At 36.8% G+C, this 15,968-nt stretch overlaps 1 protein-coding gene across 9 annotated transcripts in view; it reads left to right on the forward strand.

Moving 5' to 3' along the window:
- The window catches only part of ADGRB3 (adhesion G protein-coupled receptor B3), a 445,229-nt gene extending 429,514 nt beyond the window's left edge, over window positions 1-15,715 (forward strand). For 7 of the 9 annotated variants that reach the window (XM_064412314.1, XM_064412311.1, XM_064412316.1 and 4 more), the window contains 3 exons: window positions 4,611-4,646; window positions 12,868-12,972; window positions 14,891-15,715. In XM_064412314.1, coding sequence (XP_064268384.1) covers window positions 4,611-4,646; window positions 12,868-12,972; window positions 14,891-15,079 — 330 coding nt within the window. In that variant the 3' untranslated portion in view covers window positions 15,080-15,715. The remainder of the gene's footprint in view (window positions 1-4,610; window positions 4,647-12,867; window positions 12,973-14,890) is intronic. The other 2 variants (XM_064412318.1, XM_064412319.1) reach the window with 2 other exon arrangements.
- The last annotated feature ends 253 nt before the right edge of the window (window positions 15,716-15,968 follow it).

Below are 15,968 nucleotides of genomic sequence, written 5' to 3' on the forward strand. Positions count from 1 at the left end.
AGGCCACAATAATTTGTCAGAATACTTTTAAAGTGAGATCTTTGAAGTTATGTTTATGCTGTGTATTGGCGTACTAAATTTGCTAGCGTGTTTTAAAGACTTAAAATTCCCACGTTAAATTCTTTTTTCATGAACATTTGCTGCCTTTATGTCTAGCTCATGTTATGAACTAGTAGCCAAGAATCTTCTTTTCAAAAACTAGAGTGTTTTTCAGTTATATATGCACAAAAGGCATTTAAAATTAAAAACATCTCTCCATGTTCCACCTTTATATCTCTGAGGGCCAAATAAGATTTTTCTTTAAACTTATTCTGGGAAAAAATCCTCCTCAGGCTAAGATCTTGTGTGTCAAATCTCATCTCAGAGCAAATTATAAACTGCTGATAATAAGACTTTATATTAATGGCAGCATGGTTATAGCCCTCTCTATAATATGGTATCTCTGGTTTCAATTATGCTTTGCACAATGAAATATATCTTTAGGAGTATCTGATGTAATTAATCAGATAGTGGTGTAATGCAGAGTAGAATAAGGAGAAAACCAGGCATTTGTCATTTTACAGACATGGAGAGGGATTTTATTAGTCTTTTAGTAGGAGCAGCTCTTTCCTGGTGCCAGCGGATTAGTGTGTACTGGTGTATGGAAATTATTCTTCAAAATTCTATTTTTGTCCCTCAGCAGAGTTTAAAGTTGTTCTGGAATTACACAGAGAAGCTATACATGATTAGCACAAAGTAAAATTGATTTAAAATAAATTACTACCACAAATCTCTTTTCACAGAGTTTTATTTTGGTTCTGGCATGAAGGGTAAGGTTTTTTTCTACATAAAATGGGTTTTATCAATTAAGATTAAAGAGCCATAGAAATCAGAGATGGAAAAATTCTTGTCAGGTCATCTTTTCTATCAATGCAAGGACACTCTACAATATATTTCTCTAAAACATCGTCAAACTTCGCTTTCAAGACTACAGTGAAGGGCTTTCTCAGCAATTATTGCATAGTTGCATAAACTTACATTTTTCCCAATACCAATTCTGATTTTTTGCAGGTTTTTCCCATACCAGTTTTGTTTATCAGTGTTTATATCCTTCTAAAGTTTCGGTACAAGCTTCTTTCAGTGACAAAGTTACACAAATCTGCATCACTCTTTTATCCCTTCCTCTGAAAAGAACTTTTTGCTGCTACTCTCTGAAATTTCTCCAGTTTATGGGCTTTATTTCGCTTCTTACAGTGTAGAGCAGCAATGCAGACCTGTCACTGACAAAGAGGTCTATCACACCCTTGCCTGCTTAAATTGATCCCAATTTTGTAGCATTGGTAATTGTACATGGGTTGAAGCCTACCCATACCCCTCATTTTTTTCAGAATTATACCAGCTAACTCCCAGCCACTGACTAATTGCACGGATCTTCAGGGTTTTTATACACTCCTGGGGATGTTACACACTCCCTTTATTACTGACCCTTGTATTCTCCAGCATCTCGGGCTCTTCAGCTTGGAGAACAGATGAGTGAGGAACAAATAGGAAACTATTATTGATATCTCCTATAATATCAAAAAGAGGAGCATCAAATGAAATGTCAAATGGATAAACAGCATAATTTCCTTTGTTATGTTTTATGTGTTTAAATTGTGGAATTCACTACCCCAGCACATTTTAGATTTCAGAATAAGCTCCTCCCAAGGAGATTCTGAAATTACTGAAGACCTACAGAAGGTATTGTGGTAGAAATATGATTTTATACTTGCCCTTCTCTATATCATTCCTGAAACATCATAGCAGAATCTGGTCAAATACAAAATACTAAATGAGGCAAACCATAGATAATATCTTTTATAGGTTTTTTGTTATTTGTATTCTTTTAACATTAGTACTCAAGTGAATGTCCAACTGATCCTTGGGAAAAACCCACCAACTTCCAGTGTAATTTTTGTGTTGCTAAAATAATTATCAGTTTTGCAGGTGCATAAAGGGAGCAGTTTTTTGAAAGGAAACATATTGGTGTGACCAGCTCAGTAGCTCATTTAACACAAGGATATTTCCCCCCTTACTCCATTCAGTTGACTTTTGTCAGTTTATTGTGTAGAATTAGCTAGATGGTTGATTTCTGAAAGCATTTAGGTATGTGTAGAAAATTCCATTTTTCCTCAGCCATAGGAAACATAACGAACTTCATATAAGAAGAATATATGCCGTCACAATTAATGTAATATTTTCATGGCTGTTATACATCATACAGAAACTAGAACCACTGGGTAAAATTTCAACTTCCAATTGAGACTGAAGGAAACTCCTTCATCCTTGTAAGTTTCCCAATGACTTCATGCTTCTGAATACGTTCCCCCTCTCAAAAAATAATGCTACTGTCATTTCAGGACACTGACATAGCAGCCAGGAGGACCTGGTCTTTTACCTAGTGACAATACTGCAAATAACTTTCCATGGTTCAGGATCACATTCATAACCAGCATCCTTTGGTTTTCAAAACTTGCAGAACTTTGCTGCTCCTGTGGCAATTACACACATTTTATGTGTTATGCTCAGGCAGCACTTGTGTTGTATTTCATTGTATGCAGTCATGCAAAAAAAAAAAGTGAAGCAGAAGCACAGAACAGATGTTCCTTACTATATAGGCTTAAAATAAATGTTTTTGTGATAGGTTCTTGTTGAGCCCTAGAAAAATCCTCACTGAGAACAACCTGAGGTATATGACCTGTTTGGTCATAACTGGTGTGAACTAACAGCAGAATTGCAATACTTGCCTCTCTGACAGTAGCACAACTGAATATTTTGCAGTCTGTTAGATATGTATTTTCACCATGTGAGTGATAGAGTTGTTTGGGTACAAAACCTAATAATCCAGCTATGCCAGGAATATTTTCACTGCAGTCAAGCACACAAAGCAATATACAAATGTTTCAATTTTATAAATCACAGAACCTAGACAATTGAACATTTTTTTCCTAAATTTGCTATATTTTTACTTAGGGTTCAATGGTATCAGGTTTGTTACTGAACTCTAACTTAAAAATAGCTTTTTCAAACATTTTTCAAAGTTACTTCACTGTAAATTTCACTGCATTATCTGTTGGACATGTTTCTTATTTTGTAGCCACTGAGCTTTTTCAGTGGTAGATGTGGTCTAATTGTACCTTAAAAGTAGATCATTCCTTATCACAAATGCATAGATTCTCTTTAAATCAGGCCTTGATGATTAAAGATAGCTTATCCAAAGCTTGTTTTGTTGGTTGTTTTAACTTAGACTGTTCTTTTATAGAGCCTCAGAACCCTTTAGGCATCAGAGTGTCGACAGTGTTGCAGTAATATTCCTTATATTATTGTGGATTGGAGCATTAAAATTTTACTACAAAACCAGACAACATGTCACAAAGTGGTATAATCAAGGGCTCAGAGACCAAACATCTTCCTCTTTTTACAGCTGGAAGACTTGTAAAATCATTCCTTTCAATTTCAGCAAAACAAAGCAGCTTACTAAAACCTGCAGGTTTGTTAAACCAAATAAAATCAAAATCAGAAACATTCTTCCTCTTGACTGAGTGAGTTGGATTCCTCTTCACTGAAGAAATTAAATGCAGTGTGAAAAGATTCCTTCACCATGACTTAAAGCCATCATACCCTATCATAAAAATTAGGGTTAAGCTTCAGCAGCAAGCCTTTTTGGGTTTTGGAGTACTTTTTCTTCTTTAACCCTCCTTCCTGAAGATTAATGTATATTTTTTTTCATTCTCAAATTTTTTGCATTCTTTTCAGCTCTCACAACCTAGCTTGTTCTTTCTACATCTCTTTAATCTATTGCAAGCCATTTAATTTCCAACTTTAAAAGAAAAAAATATATATTTCTATCCCTTCTGTATAATATTTCTGCTTCTTTTTGACATAATTTTACTTTATAATTGATTTCTTTTTGGATCTAAAATCTTCTATGCTAAATTATTTGTAACATGTCTAAGCAATCATATTCTGTTGCATTTTATACAAGTGATTACTTCACTAGTAATTCATTCTTGCTTTATATCAGATGCTTTGAATCAGATTTGTCATAAGTTTAAAACAAAGTCATCGCTTTCTCCATTCAGATTGCCATTGCAAACAAACAAGCTGAAGCTATGGCTTCGGCTTGATTTTGCTGTCATTTATTCCATTAAAATCAATGGAGTTGTACCAATGTAAGCCTGATGTAGGAAATAATCAATTTCTGTAAACCTGTAAAAAATCTAAATCATAGATATATATAGGTACCTGTGTAAAAATGTATAAATATGATGATAATTTTCAAATATAACAGAAAGTATATAAATATTTTATACACCAGCAGGTTCAATTGCATGCAAATAACATGCACATTATGCATCCCACTGAAATGAATTCTTGTTTACTTCAGAGAAAAAATAATGATACTGGTCTAATGAACTATGCAAAGACACAGATTACTCTTAAATTATCAAGATAAAAACCTCTATCTTCTTACAAAATACCTAATATATACCTAATAGGAAGAAAAGAATGTTATTTAGACTCATTAATATGATTTGAATAGTCCCCTTGTTAATAAAACCTCTTTTTTCTTTTTTTTCACTGCTTAATAGAGAAGAAAATCACGTTATTCGGACCTTGACTTTGAAGTAAGTTTTACTGAATTATTCCTGAATATTAAAAGTATTTTCCTAAAAGTAAATGTGAAGTGTTCATTTTAGCAGATTTTACCTTCTGGCATAGTAAATGCAATAGGGTTGTTCAATTGATACGGTACAGAACATGATGAACAATTCATTAAAACTACTTTGGTGCAACTTGTTTGCAAAATTTTCTGAGATCAGACTGTCATATTGCAATATTAACCATCATGATTTCAGTTTTTAAATTCTTTGCCTTTTCATTTTCATCTGGGTTTTGTTTTTTTGATTTTTTTTCCCTTTCTTTTTGGCTGGCTAGCTACTTACTGGAAAAGCGTGACACTTTTATAGGACAGGCTAAATCACAGCAGAAGTTTTCTTTGCTCAAGATATTTTCAATAAATTCTTTTATCTTTCTTCAGTACTACTTTACTGAAATATGACTTTCACATCTAAGTAGTGATTATGAATGTGCCAAATTTTGAATGACGTAGTGCTGCAGGTGTCAAAGCTTATGGATCACACGGTATATAAAAAATAAAGTTCACGTAAGGTTCTTTAGGTTGTACATGCATAATTTCTGACTTAGATCCTGTCAAGTGAGACGGTTTAGTTGTGTTCATTAATGACCATTTTGTTCTCAGTCAATACGATTAAGTCTCTTAGAGATTTGTTTGAAGTTTTTTTCTCTGATTTCTACCAGAAGGAATACAGCAGTTAGTTTTCAAGGGGCTGTTCATAATTTGAAGTTTTCACATAGGTCTATTCATGCATAGAAGTATTTTGATATAATACATTTTGTGTGTCTCCAAAGAAACGGAACAATTATATTTGTGTAGAACCTACAGATTGTGGGCTAAAATTTGAAAGCCTATGATCAGCACATATCAACCATAACTCAAAAACTCCTGTTTGCAATTACCCTAAATAGGTTTTAGGTTAAATGCATAGAAAGGAAGAAGAAATACATGAAACAACAACAAAATTCTGATGAGCAAGCAACTCTAAAATTAAATTGAATCAGAAGTTTTATAACTGTAGTGATATAAAGAATTCTAAACTTTAGTAGTTTTGTCATTGAAATGTAGAGATATTACAATGAGAGCATTCTGTGTGGCAACAGATTCTTCCTGTCGCTCAGGAACATAATCCAACACCAAATAAACATCAACAATGCAGTACACATTCTGCTCTCAAGAAACAGGATTCCTCATTACATATTTTGTCTTGACTCACATGGTTTCACAGACTCACAGAATGGGTCATGTTGGAAGGGACCACAGAATGGGTCATGTGGTCCAACCTCACTGCTCTAGCAGGGTCATCCTAGAGCACACGGCACAAGATTGTGCCCAGATGATTCTTGGATAGCTCCAGTGAGGGACACTCTACACCCTCTCTGGGCAGTCTGTGCCAGTGCAGAGTCACCTGCACAACAAAGAAATTCTTTCTCATATTCAGGTGGAACTTCCTGTACATCAGTTTCTGCCCTTTACCTTTTGACCTGTTGCTTGGCACCACTGGGAAGAGCCTGGAAACCTCCTCAACACTACTTTTTAGATACTGATGGACAGTAATGAGGTCTACTCTCAGTTGTCTGTTTTCAAGGCTGATCAGGCCAAATTTCCTCAATCTTTCCTCAAAAGCTAGATGCTCCAATCCCTTAATCATCTTTGTTGCCCTCCCCTGGACCTGCTCCAGGAGCTCCATGTCCCTCTTCTACTGAGGAGCCCAGAACTGGACTCAGAACATCAAATGTGGCCTCCCAGGGCTGAGTAGAGAGGCAGGATCACATCCCTCAACCTGCTGGCAATGCTCTTCCTAATGCACCCCAGGACACCATTGGCCTTCTTGGCCACAAGGGCACTGCTGGCTCATGGAGAACTTATTATCCATGGCTCTTCTTCTATGTTGTCCATGGACACCCAGGTTCCTCTCTGCAGAGCTTTCCAGCAGGTCAGTGCCCAGCCTGTCCTGGCGCAGGGTATTATTCTTCTCCAGGTGCAGGATCCTGCACTTTCCTCTGTTGAGTTTCAGACAGTTCTCTGCCTACCTCTCTCTCCAATATGTCCTGGGCCTTCTGAAGGGCTGCACAGACCTTTGGGATATCAGCCACTCCTCCCATCTGTGTGTTGTTGTTTATTTACACCTTTTTCTTAACTTGTTTGCAATATTCATGTTCCATGGCCTAGTATTTTTAGAATTACTATTAAAATGAAGGAAAATACATTTTTGTGAAAAGGAAAGGATGGGGCCACTGGGAGTGACTATTGAGGAACTGAGAGCATCAGCAATACTGTGCTGGTTGCTACTGTGCTTTAGAAGTATTGATGCAGACTAACCCCATCTCATCCCCCAACTTTATTATTTTTCTGATTAAATCTGTGGACTTTTCTGTATCCTTACACATAGCATGGCTGTCTAAGGTAAAACAAAATAAAAAAGCCAAAATTATTGAGATAATGTGTGGACAAAATGCTGCTCTTTGGATACCCCAAAGCAGCTTGACTGCAAAATGGAATACAGTGTGGAGGTAAGATTAAGCCAAAGAGATTGAACATACTACTTAAATGTTTAACACTTTCTCGCTTTGTCTGTGACCAGTGCCAGTTGGCACTCTCTGAGACAATGCCCTTCCATATTTCTGAGGATTCCAAATAATAAAATTACATGGGTGTGGTTCTGAAGATAACAAATGTTAAGTATGCAGTGTGGACAAGGGTGGGACAAGTTTGGCTACCTCTGTCCTTTTCCTTTTAACACTCTCTCTGCAGTCTTTACACCCTCAACCTTTCACACGTCTGCATATACATTCAAGACAAATACTCCAGCTATGTCTATCTTAATAAATTACATATTTGAGGGAAAATTCCTTGGTGCCAAAAATAACAGCTTTTAAATAGATTGGTTTTTAGAAAAACCTTCACTATTTTTATCTGGACCACCCTTGTCTCTCCAAGAAGTTCTTGAGTATCATTAAAGAACTCAGTTCAATCTGGGTACCATAAACAATAGACAATTTGCTTTTAGACTAAGAGAATTTAACAGAGTTTAGCATTTATTCATGGAGACTATTCCATGTTAGATGTTGCCAGAGAATAGTCTTGGACATGTTTGACCTATTACTATATACTTACTTATGATTTCATACTTAAAAAAAAAAAAAAAAAAGAAGAAGAAAGATTTTACTTGTGGCTTCCAATGGAACATTCACCTTAATATAAATAATTTGAAAGGAAAACAATAAAAATACATTAAAAAAGAATGAGAAAGGCCATTTTTCTCCAAGAACCACAGAAGAAACACAAAGCCATCTGCTATGCAATGTAAACACAACTAGACTAAGACTATATAATATCACAAAATACCCTCTGTCTCTGTTGTACATGCAGAAATACGAATGTAGTTTTAAGGGCCTTTGCAATGGGTTATAAATAATGAAAGTCCTATGTCTGTGTGGGTTCTGTTATAGAAAATGTGTTTGGGTCAAAAGAAAGGGAGAGAGAAAAGGATGGCATAAAAACTGGCATGCACTTACCATAGATCTCAAGGTGGTTAGAGAGGGGGTCATCAAAACTGGGCACCTGCATCTTGTTTTCCCTTTTAAAATAGCATGCCACTATATTCTTAAATTATCTTTTCATGTAGGGAAAAAAAAAAATGTCTAACAAACGGGGTTTAGTCTGTCAGCAGGAAATATTTCTGCTACATAATATACTGTCCACAGTTAGATTTTGTAAAACAGTGACTAATCTAGTTGAACTTTGAAGTTTGCTAAATGAACAGTCAACATAAAGCAATTTTACAACTCTTTTCTTGCTATTAATAAAGATAAGTTTGGACTCATTCATGCAGTCTGGTGTCCAAAACATGAGCAAAATTATTGGTCTGGACATTTTGGATCCTTGCTGTCACAAGCTGTGCTAAACCCAGCTAAGTGCCCTCCAACTCCTGTCATTTTTTCTCTACAGCTGGACAGGTAGCTTTTTCATTAAGTCTCAGCACTAACAGTTAGCTGTCATATCAAATAAAATTCATTCTAATTATGTTGAACAGAAATACAGATGCTGTAGAAATTCCCAGGAGGACTTTATAATAGGTGAATGCTGGCAGTTACAAAAACATACAGGAGAGCTAAACAGTACTACTGGCATGCATTTTAAGATTCAAGATCACAATTACCTTTACATTCTATGAGAAACTCTGACTTTTGGATTTTGCCAGTCACCCCACTCTCATTTCCATCAGCCATTCATTGAATCTGCTCTGTTAACAATATTTATGCCAAATAATTCAGAAAATGCCTTATTACCCTGATCGCCAGGATCTGAGTCATCTCTAGCTCTGAGGGAGAGCAAGGATACACAGAACAAGTGTGAATACTAGACTGTCTTCTTTCCTTTCCACAGATCAGTAGACTTGCACCAACAATAATACTAAATTGATCACTGGTTGCTGGAGCTGCATTCTTTCAGAATTTCATCTGCCATAGCTATTTATTGCAATACTACTATAACTCACAAAAGTTTAAAATCATTCTCTTACTAACCTGAAGACATATCTTTAAGGCAAAGGTAAAAAAAAATCTGCCTGCAGGTAAAAATTATTTCCTGTTCCCAAGTTTGGCAACTGATCATAATTATAACATCTTGAAACAGCAGCATGTTTCCATTAGAGGGCTGGGAAGGCATTCCCCCATCTGTTATTTCAACTTAGCTGCTATGTACAAGATTTGAGAGGGAACATTTTTAACTGCAACAATGTAGAAAATCTCCAAGACAAATTAAATTACCAGCTAGTGGTGATGATGATAATGATGATATTGTTATTTGTGAGACTGACCACAGATCATAGAATCACTGAGTAGCTTAGGTTGAAAGGGGCCTTAAAAGTCATCTAGAGCCAAGCCCAAGCCACTGACAGGAACACCTTCCCCTAGACCAGGCTGAGCCTCATCCAACCCGGCCTTTAACACTTCCAGTAATAGGGCATCTACAACTTCCCTGGCTACCGGTTCCAGTGTCTCATCACCTTCATCATAAAAGTCTTTTTCTATATCTAATCTAAACCTACCCTCTTTCAGCTTAAAGCCATCACCACTTGTCCTGTCACTATATGTTCTTGTAAAAAGTCCCTCTCCAGTGCTCTTGCAGGCCCCTCTTAGGTCCTGCAAGGTTTCTGTATGATCTCCCCGAGGCCTTCTCATCTCTGTTAGAGATAAACAGCCCCAATTCTCTCAGTCTGAATTCATAGGAGAGGTCCTCCAGCCCTCTGATCATCCTTGTCACCCTCCACTGCATTCACTCCAACATGGACCTTATGCTGGGAACCCCAAAGCTGCATACAGTACTGCAGGTGGGGTGTCATTAAATATTCATGAGTATATTTGTCTTCAGTTAGAGTTCAGCTAAAGCCCTATCATAAATAAAAAAGGGAGCTGGTAACAGAGTTATGTTCTAAGTTCTCCCCATCTTGCTGACAGCCATCCACATTCTGAATCCTTTTCTGTGAGTAGGTGATCTTCAGAGTAAGGCATAGACTCTTCAAAACACACACTCTATCTGACTTAAGAGTGGGGGTAGAAATGTGGAAGGGGTGTCAATTCAGCTTGACTCCCTTTAGGGCACAAGACTTATGGAACCTTCAGGAGACAGCACAAGAAGATGTGTATCTGCAGCCTGGTGGCTGACTCTGGTGCTTCTGGCAGGGATGCAGCATCAATGGGCAACTGCACAGCTGCACCTAAAGAAAAAAGGGCAGCACAAGTTTTCCATCCTTTTCAGATCCTGATGCTACTATAGTCATCCTAGCATTAGTGGTCAAGATCTTGTATTGTTAAAACTTAGTATTTCTAAGATTAATGAAGGGGTGTTGTCCACATTGCCCATTTAATAGAGAAAACAGAATAACATCCTACAAATACTTTGCAGGCTGTTTTCTCATAAAAGAGAAAGTTACTCAACCAAGCATATTTTCTCTAAGAAGATAAGATGGTGCTTTCTAACAAAAAAAAAAATTAAAAGTCTAGAAATTGAGAGTTAAAGTTGGAAATTTAAGTTGCTGTACCTTCAGTTCAGATTGTTCTTTATAAGCAATAGGGAGGGAGTGGGCGTCAGTGGGTAGGAATTATGGAATGGAAGCCAGGAAAACACCAAGTAACCAAAAGATCCATGGGTACATGTTCATACCAGTCATGCTGCTATTAAGAATAAAATGTAAAGATTTTTTTTCTGGCAGACTTCCCGGTGCAAGTATTTTATTTCTCCTCCCACCTGCTTCTCCTCAGGAATAATGTAATGAACTGAGTAAGACATTTGCATTATTCATGTTTGCTATTTAATGACATCTTGGGTCCATGATTAAGGAAAAGATATAAGAAATTAGCATTCTCTATATTCCCAGCTTTCTACTAAAAAGTTTCCAAATGGAGATACTTGTTTCACAGCCTTGTATTATTTCCTGCTTTTTAGAGCTAGTGTTTTAACCCACCAAAATGGTTTTATTCCCAAGACCATGTCTCCTTTAAACCAATAATAATATTTGAGGTAAAACCTTTTTTTAAAAAATTTTATGTATATGAAAATTACTGTATAATCCTGTCTACCATGGCAGCAATATCTGAAAAGAATCCCTAGGAAGTCACTTCAGTAGATAGCTATGTCTAGTTAAATTACCTTTTGCAAGGAGTTTATTACCAAGTACTGCAAAAGGTTTTCCCTTATTCACCCCAAAACTCAAGCTAATAGGTCTTTAATTGCTCATGTCTCATGTCTCTTTGTGAGACATATTGCCAAACTCCTTTCTTCAGAAGTTAACAACTTCTCAAGCTATTGTGTGGCTGTATTAGTAAAGGTTAGTAAAAGTATTAGAGCATAGCAGTAGAAATTCCTGGCCAAAAGAGCAGCCACGTTTCAAGAAATCTCTAAAGACATGATGCAAATGAAAGATAAAGTTGGCATTGATAAAGGAATACTGAGTCAGCTGTTGCCACTCCATTTTAAAAGGTACTAACCTAGGTTTGGCAGGGGTGTTACTTGATGGAAAGGGTCACAGCCAGGCAGCACATCCATAAGTTTTCAGGGTTTCACTCACAACTCCAGGGAAAATCAGGCTGGACACAAAATCAGGACTTGCACAAAGGCCTGTGTCCTACACCTCGTCTGTCAGCATTCCTGGCTGCTGCCCTGGCTGTAATTCACCTTCAAGCAGTTACAAAGCTTAAGAAAAGCAAAGTCAAGCCCATCCCACTGCTGGACTGAGGTGAAGCATCCTCAGACCCGCCCATCCCCAGACCATCCAGACCACAGAACCATGAGAATGGTCAAACTGTAAGCAGCCTTCAGCTTGGCTCCAAGGGCTGCTCTGAATCCATAACTGAGCATGAAATCCTTTGAAAACAGCTCTGATGAGCATAGTTTACAATCTAGGCTTGAAAATAGGCTTCACTTTCCAAGCAGCTGCCCAGCTGCACATAGCTGAGGCCTGTGCACTGAGGTGTGAATTGTGGGGACTCTTTGGGGTCACCCCTCTCCCACAGGAATGCCATATAACGAGTTTTTGTGGGAGAGTGCCCTCGCCATGGGCAAGAGGGAGGGCAGTCTCCAATTTCTTTGTCCATGAAATAAGAAAGCAAGTAAAATTGAAAAAATGTGCCTACTTTTCTTCATATGAATGCAATTTCAACTGCATTTTATGATGATTTGAATGACAAGAAGATGTCTAATTAAAAAGACATAACATTTGGGTGTTTTCCATTTTGAGCCAAGATTTGTGAGTTCAGCATTCTCATAAAAATTATTCCAACAGGGACCATTAAAAAGTGCTGTTGCTTTTCTATAGAAATTAAAATTTAAGCATCCATGCTGAAAACAGAAGTTCTAGAAAATATTCTTGATATGCAAGAGAAATACTCTTCTGAGAAATTGCCATTACTTTCAACATACTTCCAAGCTAACACTGATGGCCCCTAATTTCAGCAACTCAGTAAATGCAGGGTTAAAACAATCTCTTGTACACAGGAGGAGCATTAAACACACGAGAGAGAATGTCTAGGGCAATTGACTTCATTGACTTCCACTGATCAAATCCATAGGGAAAAGCTGGCCCTGCAAATTCAATTTACTTTATTATATAGAAAAAAGTAATGCTTCTCTTAAAAAAAAATAATAAAAACCAAAACAAAACAACCAGATTCAATTATATATATAAGCAAGTATATTCCATTTTGCAGAAGGTCATGCATACAAGAAAGAGGCATATGGAATTGTTTCAAGAGTTAAATCAGAAATTTCAGACTCTGGACAGATTTCGGGATGTACCAAAATCAGGCAGTATGGTAAGTGTCCTTCTATTATATTTAAAATATGGTGGATCCTAAACAACAGTGAAACAAGAGCCTTTTGATTCCAGTACATTTGCCAAGAAGACCTCACCTTTAGGAACCTCAGAAATGAGAACCAAAGCTATTTTCAGTAATCCAACCTATGACAAGACTCATTACATTCTACAATTAGACCATAACTAATTTACTAACATCACTATAGATGACAAGTAATTGAACTGTAGGGAATGCATTTCAAATCTGGATGTGCCTGCTGTGTCTAAGGGCCTTTATAGAGAGAAAGCAGCTCACTGATATCATTTGACCAATAAGGCTTTTCCTCTAGCTAGGCAAGGACATAATAAATTAGATACTACAAACAAGTCCAGATGGGTTTACCTGTATGTGCAATTGTCCAGAAAGCACACAAGATGTCTGTAATGCCATGTCTTTTCCAAAATAGATTTATAAATATTTATCATGGGAAAAGCAAAAATTAAATCATCCTAAGTTGAGGCTGCTATCATCATAATTCAAATTTATACACACACACTCATATACACATGCATAACACTCTGACTATATCTGGTAATGAGAGTGAGGAAATAGTTGATTCTACCTAATTAAAACAGCTCATTTCATCTGACATATTTTTATCAGTAATATTTTGATTAGTAATAATTTTTATATAATTTTATAATGTGAAACTTGTATATTAAATGGAACGGAGCTAGAATCATTGTATTCTATAACTTTTTCAGAAGAGCTGCTTTCAGACATGAAGAAGAGGTATTAAGCAGATGTGAGGCCAATGGATTTACATCTTTTACATCATCTTAATCCAGCAGAAATTTAGCCCTGATTCTTTGATGAACCTTTATCTGTGATATGTGTTATTTTGTATCAAGTTCTCACTCACTCCCCCTTTTGAGATCAGCTGACATGTAACATTTTCATTTGTCTCCCTACTTGAGATTTGTTATTCACATGAAGCTTGAATTAATTCAAAATCTCAAAGGGAATCTCAGTGGAAGAGTTGTGTTTACTCTGCTTCACATTGGTGCTGTGCTTTTGAAAGGTCTGCTAATAAAAGCTGCCTAGAGGAATGGTCTGTTTGTGAGACAGTCAGAGAGTGATCCAGGTACCTAAATATAGGCATCTCAGGGTATTTTAGACAGAGGTCTTGGTTTACAGCACAGTACAGGCAGCGATGATACAGGGCTCAAAGGAGATCTGCACCTCTTGTGAAAGACAGTTGGAGATTAAACAGAAAGTCCAAAGGCATCTTAGATGGTGCAAAAATATTGGATTTTAGCAGCTAAATCCCAGACATCATGTTACAGCAGAAATCACTAATTAAATTGGTCCATAAAGTCTTTTATCTTATAAAACATAGCCTTAAAAAAATAAAAAATCATTCTGTAGAAAATAACTACCTTTCAGTCTGTTAATTCTAATATATGTGAGCTCATCCACCTGCAAGGCAAGGTGGCTCTCACAGCATTTTCAAGGTTTCTGTCATTCTGCCACACACCTGCCACAATTTAAAATCCAGCTGGCAGTCTCTGTTTCAAACCACTCCATATTTCAAGCAACAATCTCTTCTCTGTTACCTTCCTTTCTCTTCTCCCACTTTTCTCCCACTCTTAGAAAGATGTCTATTGGTACTGGATCTCTCAGCCCATTCCTCACACATTGGTTCTTGTGAAAGAAAGGGCTTAGCTGGCAGCTCAGGTGAGGAGCCTGCCAAAGTGTTGATTGTTCACAGAGAAAGAGTCGCAGCAGTGCCGAGCGCCCGCCAGCCTGGCTCCCTGCAAAGCCACTTCCCCTCTCCAGCTTCTGTGTCTCATGAGAGCACGTCAGCAATCAGCCTTATAAATGGAAACTGCATTATTTCATCCTTGATTTTAATTCTTCTTTCTTTGGTCTTCAGGAGAACTCAGGACCGAGCAAGGCTCCATGGGACAATTTCAAAACCACAGGTGACTACCAACACTATACAACGATAAATGTATTAGACACAGAGGCAAAAGATGCTTTAGAACTCAGACCAGCAGAATGGGAGAAGTGTCTGAACTTGCCTTTAGATGTGCAAGAAGGTGACTTTCAAACAGAAGTTTAACAAAAACGAACTGAACAAAACAGAAACAAAGTAAAAATAATTCATTGCACTGACAATAAAAAGACTTTGGGAATCCTGACGATCCTGACACTCCTGTCTGAACATTGCAACTCCTTTATGTCAGGCTCTTCCTGTGCCAAATGTCAGTGGTTTTTTTCGTACAGTTTATTCCCACTAGTGCGGCTAGTGGAGAACCAGGTGTACAATTCTTACCATCGTGTGTTGTAAGTACCCGTGGAATGGATTTGTAAGGTAATCTTTATAGATAAACCTCAAGCAACGATTCATGTTGTAACAGCTTCATTTGGTTTAGTTTTCAAAAAACTTCACCATGAAGCACAATGTATATATTTATGCAGTTTTTAAAGTTTATAACAGTCTGTTTGGCCATTACTACACTTTTTACTTTATAATATAAAAGCAAAGTTTTTGTCATTAAATGAATGTCTGTTGAGCTACATTCTTCATTGCTTTAAATGCAATAAAGTAATAATCTCACTTTTATATGAATAATATATTTCACATCTTTATTATTGCAGTTTTCTCTGGAAAGCTCAGAATAGCTTTCTCTGCTGCAGCTGTGTATAAAATATTTAAAATGTTGTATGGTGTAAATAAACCTTTGTCTACATATAAGTTTTCTAGTGCATTTTGTTCCATATTGTTTCTTTTAAATTTGAATATTTATACAACTTTCTACAAAACACAAATATTTAATATGCATTTGCAGTTTTAATAGCATGTTGTATGTAGCTTCTGCAAAAAGTTTCTAAATCATATTAGCAGGCTTCTAGCCATTCTGCGTTTTCTTAGGGGATTTTTCCCAAAAATGTACAATATAAATTGGACTTGTCAGAATACTATTACAATTCTTCTGTTCTACAAGAAT

The sequence above is a fragment of the Passer domesticus genome, chromosome 3, assembly GCF_036417665.1.
Source record: "Passer domesticus isolate bPasDom1 chromosome 3, bPasDom1.hap1, whole genome shotgun sequence".
NCBI classification, from domain to species: Eukaryota; Metazoa; Chordata; class Aves; order Passeriformes; family Passeridae; genus Passer; species Passer domesticus.